The sequence below is a fragment of the Pinus tabuliformis genome, chromosome 6 (assembly GCF_031772625.1).
Source record: "Pinus tabuliformis cultivar Carrire ecotype Pingquan chromosome 6, CPIR1, whole genome shotgun sequence".
In the NCBI taxonomy this organism is placed as follows: Eukaryota; Viridiplantae; Streptophyta; class Pinopsida; order Pinales; family Pinaceae; genus Pinus; species Pinus tabuliformis.
This window is the reverse complement of record NC_142292.1, coordinates 651,834,008-651,856,204: the sequence shown is the minus strand read 5'-3', so window position 1 is coordinate 651,856,204 and position 22,197 is coordinate 651,834,008. Positions and strand designations below refer to the sequence as shown.

General features: G+C 36.4%; 1 protein-coding gene across 1 annotated transcript; it reads right to left on the bottom strand.

Annotated features, from left to right (window-relative positions):
• Nucleotides 1-9,054: 9,054 nt before the first annotated feature.
• LOC149260297 (F-box/kelch-repeat protein At2g44130-like) lies at nucleotides 9,055-9,561 on the bottom strand. Its single transcript, XM_089457966.1, has one exon. The coding sequence runs from the start codon at nucleotides 9,559-9,561 to the stop codon at nucleotides 9,055-9,057; it is 507 nt and encodes a 168-aa protein (XP_089314092.1).
• Nucleotides 9,562-22,197: the final 12,636 nt, after the last annotated feature.

Genomic DNA, 22,197 nt, shown 5'->3' with positions numbered 1-22,197 from the left:
TACCCCCAAATATCCTACTATCCCCTTCAAATCAGAGAACTTGGTTGGAAATAAGTCTTGATATTCACGTAGCAATTCAACTACCTTATCCACTTTATCTTCATCCCAATAGCCACCAATGTTCGTGAATTTTGATTTTGTATTTGAGACAATGTTCACCTACTTTGTGCACACCGGTTGCGAAATATCAGGGATCTCCGCATTAGGTCCCTCAACTTCGCATTGTCCTTCTAATTCAGGGATATTAATATTCCTTGGATCCTCATCAACTTCTTCTGTTGTAACATTGTAACATTCTAAAGCATGTTGCAATTGCGTACTCTAGTCAGGTTGTACCCATGTGATGGGTTTGATGAGTGTTCAGAATATTCCTGCCTTAATCTCCTGAAGCGCTTCATCAATGCATGTGAACCCATCTTCAAAACTGAATGTGAACAAGAATCTCTCCTTCATCTCATCCTAGTCAGTGGTCCTGTGTCGTATCTCTGTTTCTAAATACCAATTCTTTGGAATAACATCAAGGGTATGAATAAAAACATGCACCCACTCAGGTTGAGGTATTTCACCCCACACCTTAGTCCATCGCACTAGATATTCGTGCAGATCATCCTTCCCTGTGTACTTTTCTGTGAGTCGGGTGTTCACGTAGCTAAACCTTAATCACATCATTCGACGATATTCCTTCCAATCAGAAAAATTATCCATGTGTGTACCCCACCATCTTGTAGGTGTAGATCTTAATGCTAGATCTAAGGCCTAGAAACGATGTTCCTTTGGTACATCTCTTTCAAAATTTTCGAGAAATAAATCTACATCACCTAAGCGATCATAATAGGGTAACTTACGTACCTCAACAGATACACAACATGGTGATTTTGTAAGCCGATTGCATCACAACGTAGAGACCTCATGCAACTGATTATGCCAGTTTTCTAACTCTTCATATGAGTTGAATTGGTGGGAGCTATCCTTTTCTCAATTGATCCTTCCATCCACAGTGGGATTGATCCAATCTTCATCCCACGCAGTTAACTTATAAATTTTCTCAATGTCGTCATCTTCATAATAGTCAAGATTAATTTCTTTGTACGGCACACCTTCAGCAAGATCCAATGGGACAATTACTCGAAGTTCATTCTTCTCAAATACCATGCTTCTCTTCTTTAAATTGATGATTGCATTCATGTCAAAATCCCAATCAATCCCGAGCAACGCAGGGTATGGATTAATATCATCGATGATCTCAATAACTTCGAAATCAGCCACTGTTCTCGCTCCTTCGATATCTACGGTTACTCCATTTGTTGGCTTGAGGAGGCTTGGACCCAGGTTCAAAGTTAGTTGCGTTAGCCAACAAAACCCTACACTACTACCCCTTTCAGAAAAACCCGCATAGCACAGGCTACAGTCTCACCCGAGGAAATATTGGGGGATTCTAGAACCAAACTTCTGCATCCAGAAGGCTATGTCATATGGTTTGAGGCACTTTCTGCAGATTTAGTTCAGATCTGACTTTTGCAAACCCTTATTCATGAGACTTAGATGATTTCCAGTTAAAGAAATTTATAACTTCATGTAACTGTCTAATCATGCATAAAACCACATCTAACAGTTGATCCAGATATTCACGAGTAATTAAGATAAAATATAGACAAATATCATTCAGTTGCACATAAATACAGAAAATACACAATGCATAAAAATAGACACAGATTTTCTTCAAATATCTTTCTATTACTTTAGATCTTCTTTTACAACCTTTCCAGACCCTACGCACAGGGCTGCAGGGGCCCGTGCACTTAGTCGCAGACTTACCAAAGTCTCCATGCACTCAGCCGCAGACTTACCAAGGTTTCCATGCACTCATCTGCAAGAGCCTTCCCCTTCACCCAAAACATAGAAAAGATCTACAATTACAGACCCAAAATCATATCATCATGAAATACTTTTTTCTATTTTGCCTTAGACTTGCTAAGACATCTCTTTATATATCCTTCACTGTTACAATACCATGGGTGGATCTCAAAATAATATCAAGACATAAGGGGTTTTGACCTTCCTAAACCCCTTGAATCATATTTGACTTGCGCTACATGCACCCCACTCCTTAAAATGTGGAGACTTACAATATTTAACAAAATTTACCCAAGGGACCCCGTCCCAACATCCACTCATATTGATTATTAAAAATCCCTTTCGCAAAGTAGGTTACTACCTTCCTCCTGGCCCACCCCATGTCCATCATGTTTACCCTCTAAAGTAGATAGATATCTCAATGCCAATGCTTGGCAATCGTCCTTTATTTGTCCTTCCACCATTTCCTCCCAGGTCATTTTTGTGATCACCCTCGTACTCTCGACCCCTTCATTTTCCACTTTGTCTCCCAACGCATTGGTCGAGTGTCTAACTAAGGTAAACTCTACCATTTTCATCTCCTCCAAGTGATCCTTAATCCTTTGGATTATCTGGGTGAGACACCAATTCTTTGTGACTTTATTCATCGGGGTACCACATCGCAGTCTACGTGCCACTTGGATGGCTAAAGATGAGTCTCCCTCCACTATTACATTCACCTTTCTTCTTGTGCAAAGTTTCCAATCCCTACTCGAGGGCTTGGAACTCCAATGCATTATTTGTGTCTTGTCCCATATTGATGGAATATAACCTTTGGATTTTACCTGTCCAGTCACTGATGATTCCTCTAGCACCAACCTTGCCTGGGTTTCCGTTGGATGCTCCTTCGAAATTCAATTTCTAGAAACCCTCTGGAGGAGCCTGCCACACTGTAGCACCCATCCTTATATAAATTTCTCTGGGTGGATGTTGGTGGCTACCTACCTATTCCATTTGGATCTATTTGAGGATCCTATCCCTAAGGTAATCAAGGTCAAAAATCTTTACAACTCTTGCTTCTTGAGGGGATGGTTTTTCCTCCAGAATTTGGAAATTTTTGCTACTTATGGTTTCCTTAAGATGACGATTTTTTCCATCAGGATTGCAACAGGGAGATTTTTATCTCAGAAAATCCTAGGGTTGTGTTCCTTCTAGATTGACCATAGGATAAATCCTAGATTCAAGTTCCAAGTCATGTTAACCACTTCATTCTTGGTATATTGCAACTGCCATTTTTAATTGTGTCTTGTATGTTTTCTTTATTTCTATCAATTTATCTATGGATAATAGCTAACTAATCCCACAGAGATTCCGTGTATGTACAAGTATTTATTAAGTGATTAATATTTTCTTCTTCCCTCTCACACAAGAAACACTATGATGGACCTATCATTCCTCTCTTCCTAAGATTATCCGAAGTGATCACCTTTCTGTGCAAAATTAACCACAGGAACATTTTGACTTACCAATGTGAGGCCGCCCATAGTTTTCTCTAGGCTGGGTCATGGACTTCAAGATTTTATGTTCGAAGGTAAACCTTGGCTTCCTTGAGGTTGAAATTTCCTCCTTCTCATTTCCCCCATCGAAGTTGATCTCAATCTTCATTTTCCAAGATTTTTATTTGTTCAGTTCCTCTATGATATCTTGAATGTCTGAATCTCTTAGAGTTTCCTAGTGGAAGATGTTTAAGTTCCATGTTCTCCACTTATTGTTTGCTAGTTCCGGAGCCCAAAATTTGTGGACTTCCTTGTTCCCTTGTCACTCTGTGGCTTCTTGAAGATTACACCATCCAGTTTGTTTAACTTCAGTTGTTGTTTCTAGAATCCTCCCAGAATAGGGTGTCCTTTCCATTTCTTACTTCCCAAAAGATGTGTTTTTGTATAATTTCTCTATTGGTCCATGCCAGGTTCCATATGGCTGACCCCTTGATTGAACCCGTGAGCCTTACCAAGTATTTTAGTTGAAAATTAGGGGCGTATTTCTCTTTCCATAATTTCTCCCATGGCATCTCCCATATTATTAATTTCCACCACAATTTGGCTCCATTTGCTCTGTTAATTATCTCAGGTCTTGTAGCCCAAGGCCACCTGCTTGCTTAGATTTACTGATTGTGTTCCATGCCACCAATGACCATTTCCTTTTTTCCTTTGCCCCTCGCCACAAGAAGTTTATTTGGACCTCCTTTATCTTTTGGAGCACTTCTTTAGGCATGGGAACAATAGAAAGCATGAATCCCAGGATAGCCTGAAGCATCGCCTTTACTAGCACTAATCTCCTCAAATAATTCGATACTCTCACCGTCCATCTTTTGACCCTGTCTTCTAGGTTGAATATAACCTTTTACCAATTAGACTTCTTCTAGGCTTTTGTCGTTAAGGGCACTCCTAGATACCTAGAAGGGAGGGATTTCCTTTGGAAGCCCAGGATAGCTAAAATATTTCTCTGGATAGCAATGTGAGTGTTGAAAAAGAAAATCATAGACTTTGACAGGTTTAACTCCATACCTGACGCCTTCATGAAGGTATCCAGAATGGTTTTGAAATTGCAGGCATCCTTTACTATAGTAACACCACGCAGCATGGTGTCATCCACAAATTGTTAATGAGTGGTCACCTGAGCGTTTTCATGCAGCTTTAGTCCTATAATATCCCCTTCTCTATTAGCCACTCCAATCGCTTTCCCAAACCCTTCCATCATTAAGATAAACAATAATGGATATAATGGGTCCCCTTGTCGAATTCCTATGGATGGGAAGAATGGTTTTGATAGGGCTCCATTAAGAAGAATTAAAAACCTGGGTGATGAGACCATTTCCATGATCCAACTGATCCAGTTCTCATCAGAGCCAAATGCATGTAACACCGTTTCCATGTATTCCCAACTAATCTTATCATAATATTTAGATAATTCTAATTGCATTAACATATCAACCTTGTTTTGGGTCTTCAGTGAGTGAGCCACTTCATGTGCCAAGATTATATTGTCCAAGATCTGTCTTCCCTCAACATAACTTGATTGTTCCTCCGAGATTAGGTATGGAAGATTTTTTTTCATCTGATTAGTTGCTACTTTGGGTATGATTTTATAAGAAACGTTGCACAATGCTACATGCTTAAACTTTTCAGGGGTGCTTTCTTGTTATTCCTTGGGGATAAGGGCTATAAATGTTGCATTCAAAGCTTTAAGAATTGTTGTTGATTCTTGGGAGTTAACCACCACCTCGTATATATCATCTTTGATGGTTTCCCAACAAGCTTTGAAGAATTCTATAGTAAATCTATTTGGTCCAAGGGCTTTCCCCTTCGCCATTTCATTCACTTCCAAAGCCACTGCCTCCATGGAGACCAACCTTTTTAGGTTTTTGTTGTGTTCCTCAGTGAGCACCTTTGGGATATGCCTCATAATCCTCTGTATGTATTCTACTCTCTCTACCTAGGTATCTTCAACTGTCTTTTGAAATTGTTGGACCAAGACCTCCTCAATGTCTTGGTGAGCCTCAAAGGTGTTCCCTCTCTCATCCTTTATTCTAAGGACTTTGTTGGAGTTTCTGTGCTTGATTGTTAATCGGTGAAAGAATTTTGTGTTTTTCTCCCCCTCCCTGAGACATAACACTCTAAATTTCTGCCTCCATAGGATTTCCTCTTGTTTACATATCTCCTTCAACTTCTTTAGTAATTCCATTTCCTTTTCTTTTCTCCCCTATGAGTACCCATGAGATATCAACCTTTGTTGCAGTTCTTCCATTTTCTGTTCCAATTCCTTTTTTTCCTGAAAGATGTTTCCAAATTCTGTCTTGTTCCACTGCTTTAGTTTCACCTTAATGTGTTTTAACCTCGCTCATAGGGTGTACATATTCCAGCCTCTTTTTGGGATCCTTTCCTTCCACCATGTTTTGATATTCTCCATGAAGTTAGGATGCTCTAACTAGAATGCTTCAAATCTAAAGGGCTTATTTTTAAGAGTTATTGCCAATTGCATCATTAATAGCACTGGCCAATGGTCAGATCCCCCACAGGGAAGGATATTTGTTGTCGCATCTACCCCTCTCATTAGTAAATCTTCTGATATTAAAAACTTGTCAATCCTGGATGCCACTTGATGTTGCCCTCCCTGCTTATTACTCCAATTGAAGCATCCATTCATAGTTTCCATATCAATATGTTTGGTCTCCTCACTGAATTCCTTAAATGCTTCAAAATCTTTGTCTACTCTTCTTTGGCCACCTTTTTTCTCTGATAGAGAACTTATCATATTGAAATCTCCCCCCACCACCCAGGGGAGGTGCCTTTTCTTGCTCTTTATCCTCCTTAGATATTGCAACAACTTGATCTTCTCCTCGAGTCTTTGAGGCCCATACACATTAGTAAACACCATTGTGTTAGGGGTTCCTATAACCTACATTTCTACATATATGTATGATCTATTGGCTTCAAAATCCTAAAGGATCAAGGATTGGGGGTTCCAACAAATGGTCAATCCCCCTGCTGATCCCTACACTTACACCTCCACTGAGTCATACCTTATTCCTCGTTTCCTACTTAACTCATTTATTTTTCCTACTGAGAATTTTGACTCTTGTAGAAAAAATATATTAGGTTGTTCCATTTGAATCTTCTCTTTAACAAAATTTGTTTCCTAAGGATACTAATGCCTCTAATATTCCAAGATGAAACTTTCATGATTTAGATATTGTTTAAGGAGGGCGAGCCTAGAGCTCTCATCTTACCTGGATTTATTAAAATAGCTCCCAACTCTTTGAGGGCGATAATGTTCAGCTTTATCCCTCTTTTTCGTTGGCTTTGCCAAGGTGCCAACAATGTATGAGATTTCATTGCTTTCACACCTAGCTGAGACCCCTTCAGAGGTCTCCCTGCTTTTTCTGGATGTGGTCTTCTCTGCCTGCGTAATATCATCTCTTCTCTCATCACGTATAAATATTGGATCCTGTACATTTGATCTGCGTTTATTTATTTTATTCCTTGTTTCTTCATCTATTCCATAAAATCCTGGAGGTAGATTCCTTCCCTCTCAATTATCTCTTGAAATTATGGATCCTTTGTTCCTACTTTGCTTGGGGTCATTTCCGCATCTCCCTCAAAATATTTTGATAAATCTGTGATATCTCCTTACTGCTCATAGTTCATGGTCGACTGTCCCATTTCTTCCTCTCTATCTTCTTATTTATCATCACTGTCCTCTTCTTCCCACCCTTGTTCCTTCGGGTTTTCCCAGAGTAGAACTTCAAAGCTATTTCTTTGAGCTTTTTTTCCCTGATTTCATTGTTGTTGTCTTCTATTAGGTCTTCCCCTGGGATTGGGTTTGACAAAGCCCTCTGCATCCTTTCAGTCTATCTCTTTGCTTTGTTCTTCCACTTTTCTTAGAGGGAATTCACTTATCAGGTGGCGATGCCCATGGAACCTTCAACATCTGAAAGGGATTTGTTCATAGTCCACTAGTTGTAACCAAAATTCGTCCTGGAACTCTAGCTTGACGACTTCAGACAGGGCTCCGGAGACATTGATTTCTACACATATTTTTGCATATGCTGTATATTTGCCTTGTAATGTTTCTTTTGATATTTTAATGAATTTACCCAAAGAATCTCATATCAACATTAAAGTTGTAGGAAGCCAATAGTCCAGGAGAAGAGGATACAACATGACCTAAACTGGGACACATGTAAAGGTTTCCTTCTCCGAGGTGAAGTTCTCCATCCATGACCACATGTACAAATTAGCTGATGCAACAAAATAAGGACCACCGTCAAGAATTCATTCTATGTCTTCCATATTGGAAAATACCGCTATGAAGAAGCCTTTTTACCCTAGATGTAGTTCTACTTCTCCTGTCGGTTTCCAGTGATGTTTGATCCAATCACACAGCTTTTTCTGTGGGCTAGAGCTCCATAAATTTGCATATGACCTCATTCATTCTCTAAAGGCTTGGGTCTCGGGATCAATGATCAATGCCATTGGGATTACCGTTGTTTTTGGCTTACATGTCCTTGTGGAACATTTTGAATTCTTTTGTTGTTGTTGGTTCATTTGCTTTCTTGTTGGGTCCCTATCATCATTCATTCATTTTCCTTTACCACCTACCTTTGCTGACCCATGGATCTTCTCTGAAATACCATTTGCATGTGCATGTGCCCCAAAGCCCATTTGAATCCCCTTCCCTTTGTCCATGACTACATTTCGATATGAGGGAGCCCTACTGCCTCCCCCTCTAGAAGCCATTTGTATCAAACCCTAGTTGTTTGTGCTCTGAAAATTGCACTGCTTTGAAAATTGCCCTCTCTCCTTTACACTCATCCACTTGTTACCAATTAGTAACATGCACAATTTTTCAATCTAAAATGGTCCATTTTACAATAAGATGTGTAATTCTTTGTTTTTCTTAAGTTAAAGTTGACCTATAACCTTTTTATACATGCTTATATTTATGAAGCCTTCGACTATGTCAATCACATTAATATTTTTAATGTGGTTGTACTAGTAATTATTAGATGAATGATAGAGATTAAACTTCCATAAAATACTCTAAAATAAAGTAATATTAACAAATCAAAGATTGAAATTTATTTCAAAGGTAGTTACACTCATTGGTGTGTATTTTGGAATAGGACTTCCATAATTTTAATTTTATTATCAATAATTATTAGGTGGATGTTAGGAGTTTAACCCCCACAAAAAATTCTAAGATATTCTTACTAGTATTCACAAATAAAAGGTTAAAATTTATCTCCAAAGTAGTTATGCTATTTTTGTCTTTTTAATTAAATTGATTAATTAAAAAATTGTCATATGAATTGTTGACACCTAATCCTCAACGGATGGGTGAACTGGAACGTGAACAGTCATCAAGAAGATGAACTGTTCCGTCTCCTTTTTGTATATAATCAATAGTTCTCTAATGAAATTACATATCAGTTTTTCTTCCGCTCATTCTGGAGTTACCCTGGCCTGACATGGTATCAGAGCACAGGTCCCAGGATCTAAAATTAGTTGTAACTCCTGCCTCTGCCCTGAGCACTGCGCTGCTCTGTCCTGCGCTGCTCTGCCTCTGCCTGGCCTGACATGGTCTGACATTGATTCTCTGCGCATTGATTGCCTCTGTCCACACCTGATGCACCGGCTCTGAAATCCTTCCGTTGAGGAGATTTCAAAGGAAACCGACGCCAACTTGCAGAATCGTTGTTCTCAGGTATCGTACTCCCTTGAGCTTCCCTATGGCATAATCATCGATAGCATTAGCATCTACCGCCTTCAGGTTGATAGGCGCCTCTGATCCCCACATGTTTTCCAGCATGTTCCAAATGCCCGTCTCCTCATCAAAACCCTCTGCGCTTCTTAAAACCCTAGGCAAGAAATTGTGATTGTTTCCACTTATGAATTTCCGCTCTAGGTAAACACCCACAGGACTTTCGCGGTTTTGAGTCATGGGAGGCAAGATTTCCCACCTGTCTTCTTCCACGTCGTAAGCTTCCACAGTGGACAGAGAGTTGCCATGCTCATCTTCGCCACCAGCGACGTAGATAAGTCCTTTCGAAGAAGAAACTGCAGAAGCGAAGTTGATACGACTAGTGGGCATGTTGGAGCCGCGGCGCCATTTTTTGGACACAAAATCATAAATGAAGACAACCTTGAAGGGTCTCGGCCTCACGTCCATTTGGTCAGTACATTGTCCAAACAGGACGAGCTTCCTTTTTTACAGAAACGAGCTCACAAAAGTCTAGAAATCGTGTTTCGCAAGGAATAGGGGGTACCCTTTCCCAAGTGCCATCCCGAGGGTCTTTTTCATGCATTCGTGGACACGAAGCTGCTGGGATAGTTGAAAGTATAGTGTTGTGCTGTTGATTTTAACTTCAATGTATATTTATGATGGCAGTTTTGAGTATTGCGTTGTAAGCAGTTTTCAAAGGGCTTATGTAAGCAGTTTTCAAAGGGTTTATTTATCATTCTGAGTATTGCGTTGTAAGCAGTTTTCAAAGGGCTTATGTAAGCAGTTTTCAAAGGGTTTATTTATCATTCTGAGTATTGCGATGTTCTTCAAAGTATTTATATATATCAATCAAAGTGTTTGATATTACGCAATTTATTACACTGTTTTCTTTTGAATGATAATGCTGCATTGAAAAGTTATCATTTCAATGCTGATGCTTCTAGCAAACATTAGAGGGATTGGAAGGCTATAACGTAAGGAAAGTTTTTTTTTTATCAGCAGAGATATTTTTTTACAGAATGCATTCAATCATCTCTATGGTAGGAATAGTTCTCACTGGCAAGGAGAACTATTCTGAATGGTCTCGGATGGTAAAACACACCCTCATCTACAATGAGTTGTGGAAAGGAATGTGTGTCAGAGAAGAAGACAAAGACCCTGTGCAGCCTACATTAGATAAAGAACTTGTCATTTGGGAAAACAAGAACAGTAAAGCCTATGCATTGATCGCAGCATCTGTAAATGAAGAAGTAAGTCGTCATATTTCATCCTATTCCACTGCCTTTGAAGCTTTACAAAAGCTGAAAGAACTCTATGATTCACATTCTGCACTTGAAGTTGTTCATCTCATGATTAAACTCTTCACTCTTGAACTGAAAAATAATGATCCTCTTGCTCTTGCATCTGAAATAAAGTCTATAATGCATGATATTAAATCCACTAAGGTTGAGCTGGATATCTCTCTTATTGCCTTTCTCAAAGCACTCTATCCTACCTACTCCAATTATCTTGAGTCTTTACAAGCAAATGGAAATCTTAAAGACATAACCTTTGAGTCTCTTGTGAAAAAGTTTGCTGAAAGAGAGAAAGCCTTTGGAAAGAAGACAGTCCCTGAATCTTCTGAAGAGACTGTTTGCCTTGCTCATAAAGAAAAGCATCCTGCTCAAGATTCTACAAGAGGAAGAGGTGGACGAAGAGGAAGAGGAAGATACTTCAGAGGCAGGGGGGGCAGACATTCTCAAGCAGAAAAGGCAGATCTGCATTGCATTCGCTGCAAACGAAATGGATCACATGATGCTTCTACATGCAAGCTACCATGGGACAAAATTGAGCAAAGAAGAAACCAGCAGAAAGGTAAAACTGATGACACAGACAAAGGTAAAGCACCTGAATCCGCTCACTATATTGAGGCACAATGTAACATTGGAGTAAATGAAGATTTGTTTAATGCTTCACTTGCTTCTTCGAAAAATGATTGGCTGCTTGATTCAGGAGCAACCTGTCATATGACTCATAGGAAAGATTTTTTTGAAGATTTCACTGACAATGTTGATGGAGCAGTATACTTTGCAGATCAGTCAAAAATCAAGCCATCAGGGCTTGGCACAATCAGGCTTAAACTGCTTGGTCTTCCAGACTTTCTTCTGGATCATGTTCTATATCTCCCACAGCTCAAGAGAAACTTGCTGTCCCTGGTCCACATCCGCCAGCAAGGTCACTCCATTCATATGTTTGATGGAAAGCTTGAGGTAAGAAAGGCATCTGACCACTCACTTGTCATGAGGGGTATAGAAGAAGAAAGACTTCTTAAACTGCAAGGAACCTCTGCTCATGCACAACATTTCTCATATATTTCTCATCATGAAGAAGGTACACTTCCGTCAAGTTTATTATGGCATGCTAGATTTGGACATTTAAACTATGATAGTCTCCGCTTGTTGAAGAAAAATGGTGTTGCTGGTTTGCCTACCATTCCTAGAAAACATAAGTAATGTGATGCTTGCATTCTAGGAAAGCATAGCAAACAGTCTTTTCATGATTCACATTCAAGAGCACATAGGAAGCTTGAACTCATTCATTCAGATTTATGTGGTCCAATGCCTGTTCCTTCTGCAAATGGAAATAAATATATCATGACATTTATTGATGATTACACCAGAATGTGTTGGGTTTATTTATTGAAGAACAAATCTGATGCTTTTCAAACATTCAAGAATTTTCATAAGTGGATTGAAAATGAGGCACAATCTCATATTGGGTCTATTCACACTAATAATGGAAAAGAATATACATCAAATGAATTTGAAAACTATCTTCGCCAACATGGGATCAAACATCAAACAACTGTAGCAGAAAGAATGAATAGAACAATCTTGAATATGGTACGATCCATGCTTTTCTTCAAAAATGTAAAGATAATGTTTTGGGCTGATGCTGTTCTATGTGCTGCATATATAAAGAATAGATGCCCATCTAGTGCTATAAGAAACAAGACTCCTTATGAATTGTGGTATGGACATGTTCCTTCGGTAAAACATCTCAGGATCTTTGGTTCCACCTGTTATGCTTTAATACCAAAGGTACATAGAAACAAACTTGGTGCTAGAAGTCGTAAGTGTATCTTCCTAGGGTATTCAAACACATCTAAAGCATACTGTCTCTATGATGAAGTAAATAAAAAGTTTGTTGTATCTAGAGATGTCATTTTTCTTGAATCATCCAAATCTGACAGTGTTGTTGAGCGGCAACTTGATCGCTTGGATAGATTCACAAAAACAAAATCATTTCAAGAGTTTGATAATCAGATTCCACATCTTGAAGGGGGGATTCCTATACTAGATCAACATGTGGAATCTTCTTCTGAAGAACAATCTCCCTTGCATGAAACTCCAACACCGGATGATCCTTTAAGTGATGTAATTGATAGAATTGGGAGACTCAATCTTGATTCAGTCCCAACTCAATCAACAGAGCAGCCTGGACCATCTCAGAAAGGTCCCCCAAAGTGGCTGACAAAGACACTTGAAAGTGTTCATCCTGATGAAATTGGAAAAAAAGGAACCAGAAATACAAACCGACAAGATGGAGGTGATGTAGATGACTCTAATTCACCTGTTGATATGGATGTTACTTATGATTGTGAATTGAACTTGTCTACAGATTTTGAACCAACTTCCTTCAAAGAAGCTATTCTCATGATGAATGGAAAGAAGCGATGCAGAAGGAGTATGATGCCCTCATAAAGAATGGCACTTGGAAGCTGGTTGATCCTCCATTTGGAACCAAACCAATTGGCTGCAAGTGGGTCTACAAGAACAAGTACAAAGCTGATGGCTCACTTGACAAGCACAAAGCTAGGCTTGTGGCAAAAGGTTTTGCACAGAAGGAAGGGGTCGATTATGAGGAAACTTTTGCCCCCACAGCAAAATGGGCCACCATCCAGACGCTCTTTGCACTAGCTGCCCAAAACGGTTGGAAAGTCCATCAAATGGATGTAAAAACTGCATTCTTGAATGGAGATCTAAAAGAGAATGTTTTTATGTCCCAGACTGAAGGATTTGCTGTGAAAGGACATGAACATAAAGTATGCAAACTTGTGAAGTCCTTGTATGGCCTCAAACAAGCACCACGAGCTTGGTATGAAAAACTAACTGAGCATCTTCTGAAACTCAACTTAAAACATTTTGATCTTGATGATGCAAATTTATTTGTCAAGAAAGTTGGCAAAACAGTTGTATATCTTGTGGTATATGTAGATGATCTTTTAATGACAGGGAACAGTGAAAGCTATATTGCATCCATAAAGAAAGTATTAGGAAAAAGTTTTGAAATGACTGATTTGGGCTATGTTCATTACTATCTTGGCATTGAAGTAACCCAACATCCAAAATCCATATTTCTTTCTCAAAAGAAATACATTGGAGATTTGTTAAACAGATTTGGCATGAAAGAGTGCAATCCTCTTTCTACTCCAATGGAACAAAACTTGAAGCTCACATCTATTGAAGGAAAGGAATTTGAGGATGCAACAAAGTATAGACAGCTTGTAGGAAGTCTCATCTACCTCACTACTACCAGACCAGACATTTCATTTGCTGTTGGAATGCTCTCCAGGTTTATGCAAAAGCCTTGTGAGGGACATTGGTCTGCTGCAAAAAGAGTTCTAAGGTACTTGAAGGGAACTCAAGACCTTGGAATCAAGTATACACAGGTGGACGACTTCAACTTGATTGGATACTCTGATTCAGACTTCGATGGAGACAAAGAAACTGGGGTATCTACTTCAGGATATGCTATGAGTCTTGGATCAGGAGCTGTCTCCTGGAGATCACGCAAACAATCAGTACCAGCAGATTCCACAACAGAAGCAGAATACGTGGCAGCAGCTGAAGCAACGAAAGAAATTGTGTGGCTCAGGAAAATTCTTGAAGATTTGCAGGTAAAACAAATACAATCAACTCCACTCATGATTGATAACACCTCTGCAATAAAGTTGGCCAAGAACCCAAGGTTCCATGATCGTACTAAGCACATCAATACTAAATATCATCTGATCCGACATCATGTTGAGGCCAAAACAATCCATCTCCGTCATTGTTCCACAAACGAGCAAATTGCAGACATCTTCACCAAAGCGCTTGGAAGAGAAAAGCTTGAAAGATTCAGAACGATGCTTGGACTCACCAACATCCCTTCAAATTAAGGGGGGGAATTTTGACACCTAATCCTCAACGGATGGGTGAACTGGAACGTGAACAGTCATCAAGAAGATGAACTGTTCCGTCTCCTTTTTGTATATAATCAATAGTTCTCTAATGAAATTACATATCAGTTTTTCTTCCGCTCATTCTGGAGTTACCCTGGCCTGACATGAATAAGTGTCATGTGGAATGAGTTATAATTTTTTTTGAGCATGTGGTACTGATAAGCCGTATTGGAGTAGGGTTTCCACAATTTTAATTTAATTATCAATAATTATTAGGCGGTTTGTAGAGACTTAACCTTCATAGCATATGCTATGATATTCTTAGTAGTGTACACGAAACAAAAGTTGAACTTTATCTCCAAAGTGGTTATTCCATTTTTACCTTTCTAATTAAATTGATTAATTAAAAAATATGATATGAACAAATTTCATGTGAAATGAGTTATGGTTTTTTGGGCATGTGGTATTGATAAGCCATAGTATTATAAGAAAAATTATTTAAGATTAAATGTATAAATGTTTAATTTATATATTATTTTTGTATAATTAATCACAATAAAGTTATTTTTATTTATTTTTTATGATTTTTTAAATTTTAACCACCTGAAATACTTATTATGGATTGATACCTATCTATTTAGTTTATATGGTTGTGCTATTTATGTTATTTTTGTCTTTTTAATTAAATTAATTAATTAAAAAGTGGCATATGAATAGTGTCATATGAATCGACTTATGGTTTTTTTGGGCATGTGGTATTGATAGGTCATGCTATTGGCCCATGGTAGTGTAACAAAGTCTATTTACAAGTTAAGAATCTCCATGCTAAACCAGAGGTGAATCTTCAAGATTAAGAATATTTAAATGCTTTTTTAAATGTATATATGTTTAATTCATATATTATTATTATTATTGTAATTAATAATTTTAATAGTTATTACAAATAAAGTTATAATTTAGTTAGTTTTTATGATTTTTCAAATTTATTTGAGTTATATCATAAGTGTTTTGATGTTTATCATGAATTGATGTCTATCTACCTTTATCAGCCATTTAATTTATATGATTCAACTAATTTATTTAACCTTGTAATTTTGCAATCTAAGATTTTCATAGTATAAAACTTTCATATTTAATTAAGAAAACTCACAAAATAATAATTATATATATATATATTTGTAATGGATTATGGGTTAAAATTTTAAGAAATTGTAAAATTATTAAAAATTTGTTTAAAAGTTCAAACTGAAATGGCAAAAACATTGTCTTTAAATATGAAATATAAAATGTTATTTTGCTTAAATTTGAAACAAATTTTCATTACTCACTACAATGTCAATTAAATTTTCATTTAAAATATTAATTAAAAAAATGAAAACTTAACATTTATTTTTAAGTTTGTCAATTAAATTTTCATTTAAAATATTAATTAAAAAAATGAAAACTTAACATTTATTTTTAAGTTTGTAAAAAAACCATGAAACTTGAGTGCTTGCCATAATTGATGATGGATGAAAGAAAATCCATAATGTATTCCTTATCAATATATCCATGTTCCACTTTATCACAATTACTATCACATAATTCCAACCCTCTCCTTTGCTTCTTCACTCACTTAATTTTGTCCATGCCCTAAGTTCAAGTTCCTTTCGTTTATAACACATTTCAGTCTTCTTTACATGTGCTTCTTAACCCATTTCATGTATGCTCTCGTTCCTCTCATCCATAACACATTTGACACTTAGAATGTAGATTATTGACCCTTCCCACATGGATGGAGTACAAGTTTTATTTAGCAAAATTAATAAATTATTTATTTTTAATGAAATTTTATATAATTATTTAGATTCAATTAAAATTGTTTAGATATATAAATAATATGTTTTCAAGAAATTTGCTTGATTACAATGAATTCAAAATAATTTTAATATACTCCATTTGAGTGAGTGTAGGCTAGAAAAGTGTGTTTTAGGACATTAAAGCTCTCTCAATCTGTTCATGAAACTTGTCATCCAAATATGGGGACTTTGTAAAAACTAATGAAATGGCTTGTTTGCCCCTTATCCTATTTATCAATCCTCTATACACCACATCCACCTATATCACCTCAACCTTATGCCATAGTTTCTTGTTGTTCTATCATATATAATTTTCCATGGTACAATTCAAATTCTATATTTAGGATCATAGCTAGGAAGAAAATAAGAATAACTTTTCATCCATTGGTAGGTAGATATGTGCTCACCATGCAGCCAAGAGCAAACTACAAACAGTACTACAATGCAATTCACCAATACCATATGCAATTCACCAATACCATGGGTGTTTGGTGCTTAGCTTCTGGTGTTGAACATGGCCCGAGGTAGGGATGCTAAAATAGCAATCCCAACCAAGTGTCACGAGTTTAATAAAACCTTTATAATGAAATAACAAAAGCGTGTCCAACGATTTTACACACATATTTCTTCGTAAATTTTACCAGCAAAGGCACTTCACGATGGATGGTTCTTTGCAATGCATTGGAGAGGGAGTAATAAAATAGTTATGTGATGTTTTTCAAAATGTAAGGTTTATTTGTTTTTGGTTATAATTTATTTTGATTTAAGATTTTATTTCTATGCTCAAAAAGTTTGGAGAGAAGTCTCACGAGCTCACTATAATTTTGACATTGTAAAAGGCTAGGAAGGTCAGTATTGTAACAAAGATTGTGAAACTGAGATCTAATGTGGTTGTACGCGAGACACTCTAAGAGGAAGTGGTTTTCATCCTCGATGTTCCTATTCTCACATATATGGCAGATCCTTTTCATCCATGGCGTTTTAGGAACTGCCCAACGACTTCACTATGGAGCTCATGAGAATTCGTTCTAATGTTTGGTATATTAATTTTCTTCTTTGAGCTAGTCAAAATAGAGAGATACTTTTGATCTTCTAGGGTGGGGTTGATGACCTTCTTATAATAACTTAATTTTCTTTTAACAGCTAAATCTTTCTCACACCACTTTTTTTCTTTGAACTTAGAAGTAACAATATCTTTAATGTTATTTATGTTTTGCAATGCATCATTTTCATTGATCTCCCAATAGTTTAACCAGCCCCTTGTGTCTTTACGCCACCCTCGATTGAGGCTTAGGTGGTTTTGGCTGGAATTTAAAGCTAGCTTAGGAAGTCTATGATCGTCTATGTTATTGAGTTTGTGCTTGTACAACAAAAACCTAAGCATAGCTAGGCTCTCAATAGGGAAAAACCTGCTTCTATAAGGAGAATAGGATATAGTTTTAAATTTTTAATTATTATATATATAATTTTGAAAATAAAATTGTTGTATTTTCATTTTATTTTTAATGTATATAGTGCAATTTACTAAAAAGTGGATGGACAAGGAGTATGCCCTAAAACAATTTTTATTTACTTAAGAGTTTGTCTTTTTTGGATATAAGGAAACATGTTAATGGTCCAAAATTTATAAGTTTCTAGCAGGAGCGAAAGTCTGCCCTCTTAAAGACCATTAATGGGTAATTCTAGTGGCGTGGTTTTCTTTGAATAACCATGATGACAAGTCAATTTGAATTTGTAGATAACAACCAATGATAGTTGTCCCCACTACTTGTTTGGTAATTCAGTTATATTAAATTTTTCCACTATAAAAGATTAAAATTAATTTGAATTTCTCTTATAAATCCATCACACTAAAAATATAATTATTAACATTTGAAACCATCAAAATAAACCACAAAAAATAATCCATTATAATCTCATTAATTTTTTTTTAATCAATGTAATAAATAAAAATAATAAATTTCAAATTATAATTTAACTCAATCTAATTAAAATAAAAATACACCCTATACGTATATTACATTAAACAATCCATTAAAAATACGCATTTCTGAATCCAAAAAGGACGACTGCTACAGGCACCAGGACATATATTCGTACAAATCTTCACAACGTCACATAGCACAAAATCCCTCTGGCCCTGGGTCTGCTCGCCAAATCCGTCCAAATTTTGCAATTTTTCACAAATTTGTCTGACAACGCCAACTGTCTCGTGCATCACATTGAGATTATAATCAAGTATTACTTTATTCAAGCTATCAATTTGTTCTGAAAATGAACCATACGTGATGGGTCGAAACATTAACAATATAATTTTAATACTATAAATAAAATAAAAAGAATAGATTTCAAATTATTGATGGTTCGAAACATTAACAATATAATTTTTAATACTATAAATAAAATTAAAAAAATAGATTTCAAATTATTGAATTTTTTTACTTAGATTTTGATCACTTTTTATTGTTTGAACAATCTTTCAGTTTTTATAAATAATATTATTATATTAAGCAAATAATATTATTATATTAAGAGACGCTGAAGAATTATTAAGACAATCAAAAGTATTTTTAAGTAAAAAATTTAAAAACTTACAGTAGTGTTTGAATCATGTTTTTAAGGATGGAAATAGATTCAGCACCATCAAAAATCTGGAACATCCAAAATCTTAAAATTTGACAATTATAATCTAGATTTACAAAAATACCTACCAAATTTTATCAAAATATTACTAAATTTTTTATAATTAAAAAAAAAACAATCTAATTAAACTACTACCAATCTAATTCACTAAAATAAACTATATATATTAAATTAAACAATCCATGAAAAATAATCATTTCCAAATTCAAAATAGATGAGCGCTACACGGCACTGCACATGCGTTATTACAAATGGAGTTGTCTTTAGTGCGACTTTTTGGAGATTCTGCGGAAAAAATTGATGTTAAATCTTGATTTGTATTATTTAAAATGGTTTTTTAATTGCATATTTGGATTCAACACCCTGAAAAAACCCCGGGACACTTTGATTGTGCAGAAATTAGCTATCAAACTTGCAATTTCAATAAATTATTGCCGGATTTTGACAAAAAAACCCACTTAAAAAACTTCAAAAAAATCTCTTTAAAGACAACTCCATTACAAATCTTCACAACGTTGCAAAGCGCAAAATCCCTCGCAGTTCAAATTTTGTGGTTTTTTAAAAACCGATCATACTACGCCACCTGTCCTATGCATTTATCGTGTATATACTGCCTCCGCTTGTCCCATCTTGGCTTCGTCACGTGGGTATACGGCTGTTCTGCGATATCCGATCTGAACGGATTTCCCCGAAATATTCGTCCCGCGGTTTTACAGCTATTATGCTTCCACTGGAAATCCTACGTTTTGAGCCATCAAGGGGTTATGAATATGGGGTGATGGCGTGGGTCTGATAGCCAAGTTTGAGGAATCCTGATGTTGAGAGTTTGAGCCTTCCTCACCTCACTTTTATGGAGGCAGTCGCTCAATCACCATGACCATGATCAATCACCATGGTTTAATTTTTTAATGACCAATCACCATGGTTTAATTTTTTAATGACCAATTTTGTGGAGGGAGTCTCGCCATGGTTTGAACTTTTAATGACCAATTTTGTGGAGTCAATCATTGAATGACCATGGTTTGGACTTTTGATGACCCGTTTTATGCAGCTAGTCACTCAATGACCATGTTTTGAATAGTCACTCAATGACAATGTTCTGAACTTTTAATGACCAATTTTATGGAGCAAGTCACTCAATGACTATCGTTTGAACTTTTAATGACTAATTTTATGGAGTTAGTCACCCAATGACCATTATTTGAACTTTTAATGACCAAGGTTTGGAAAGTTCATGTAAATAAGAAATAATTAAAAAAAAAATTGTGGGGAATTATAGAAAAAAATCATTATATCATAAGTTAGAAGTCATTACATTAAAGTTCATTATCTCATTTATGAGAATTGAATTTGAGCACTATGGAGGATAACGGAAGCGAAATGAATTTGAGCACTATGGAGGATAAAGGAAGCAAATTGAATTTGAGTATTGTGGAGAATGAAGGAAATGTGTGAATCCTCTAGATGTTGTGGGGATTCTGGAAGTCATTACATTAAAGTTCATTATGTCACTTATGAGAATTGAATTTGAATACTATGGAGGATGAAGGAAGTGAATTGAATTTGAGTACCGTGGGGAATGAAGGAAGCGTGTGAATCCTCTGGATGTTGTGGGGATTCTTAAAACTAGCATGTGAACCCTTTTGTTCCATCAGTGTGAACCCTTTTCGATATTGTGGGGATTCTTTAAACTAGTGTGTGAACCCTTCTATTCCCTCAACTCAAAATTTAGGGAGCAAGACTTCACACAATTCAAGTGAATAAGAAAAAAATGTTACATCATAAACTCAAAGTTGATGTTGATACCAACATTCTCACTTCTTTCTTAGCAAACCAATTTTATTTCACTAGTATTTGCACATTACTATGCAAAGAAAATCCAATGGCTTTAAACGGAGGGGAGTGCATGGAGGGGGAGGGACACCTGTTCAACTTCTGTTAGGGACGGCAAATCTGAACAGTGTCGTGAGGATAAACCTCATCATAAAAAAAATTTCGACTTAATTACCAATCAAGACTATGGAATATTGAGTTTCAAACTCTATTCCGATCAACTATTTTCTTTGCATCATCTTTCATCCCCAACTATTCTGATTCGATCCACTTGATGCATCCCAATGACAAATTTTGGATGTTGGGCACCAACATTTATGAGACCTTCATAATTGTAAACCTTCTTCTTGTGGTCCCAACGCCAAGACAAACTTTAGTTGACAGGAATATTCCCATTTCTTGGGGCTCGTCAACTAATGGATCACCCTTATAATCTTTGATATCAAGCTTCCTTCGTTTTCTTGGCGCAAATTTAAGTTCTCAATAGCTCGAAGGTTGCAAAACTGACAAACATGAATTCAATGATGGATAAATCACGTCTTCATCCAATGATGGAACTGATATTTATGAGTTTCCATTCTTGCTCCAACGACCTAGTACCTCAAATTACTTTGTTAATAGGCTCTCCACCGGATGCTTGCCTCTATCCATATACTTATGATTTCAACTTATTGATGCTTAAATTGCAAGGATGATGACAATAGGTATGGCAACACAAATGTTGACCAGGTGGTGGTCCAAGATTCTTTTACTCTTAATTAGGATCATATCTATTTAATTAATACCCCATTTGCAACACTTTCACTATAATCATTCCGAGTTGTCTTTAGTGAGGCTTTTTGGAAGTTTTTTCGGTGGGTTTTTCTGGTCTAATTTCTCTAAAATCTGGCAGGAATTTATTGAATCACATGATTGATGGGTAACCCTTGCATAATCAAAGTGCCCTAGGGGGTTTTCAGGGTGCTGTACTCGTATATACAGTCAAAAAACCAGTTTAAATAACACAAATTAAGATTTCACCTCAAAAATTTTTGCTAGATTCTGGCACCGGAAAGTCCAAAAAGTCGCACTAAAGACAACTCCTAACCCTTCAGACAATCTTCCGCAACTCACTTTAATGGTTTGATACACAACAATGGGTTTCAATCCAACAAACACAACGCATATAACTCAATTCATACATATAGATGAGAATTTGCACAGTCACAATATGGAATTAGATCTAACTGTATACATTAATAGTTTCCAAAAAACTTGTTCTGAAAGCACACATTAACTCAAATACACAGAGACTAGCTGTTATGCCCCTATAATACTAATGTATTCCCTATTTTTATTGTCATTGTAGTCCCTTATTGTTATTGTTGTGCCCATGTTGTCCCCATATTGTTATTATTGTGCCCCATAGAAGCTCACTATTGTTATTGTTGTGCCATTACATTATTATTGTTTTTTCAGCTTTGACTATATTGTGACCCCTTAGACTCCTATATATAGAAAGGAGGTCTTGTCATTTGTATCATCCAAGAATTGTTCATTTGTATAATGTAAAGGAGGTTTCCC

Coding starts and splice junctions, on each gene's coding strand:
- LOC149260297 (XM_089457966.1), bottom strand. CDS start 9,561: ATGGACGTGAGGCCGAGACCCTTCAAGGTTGTCTTCATTTATGATTTT.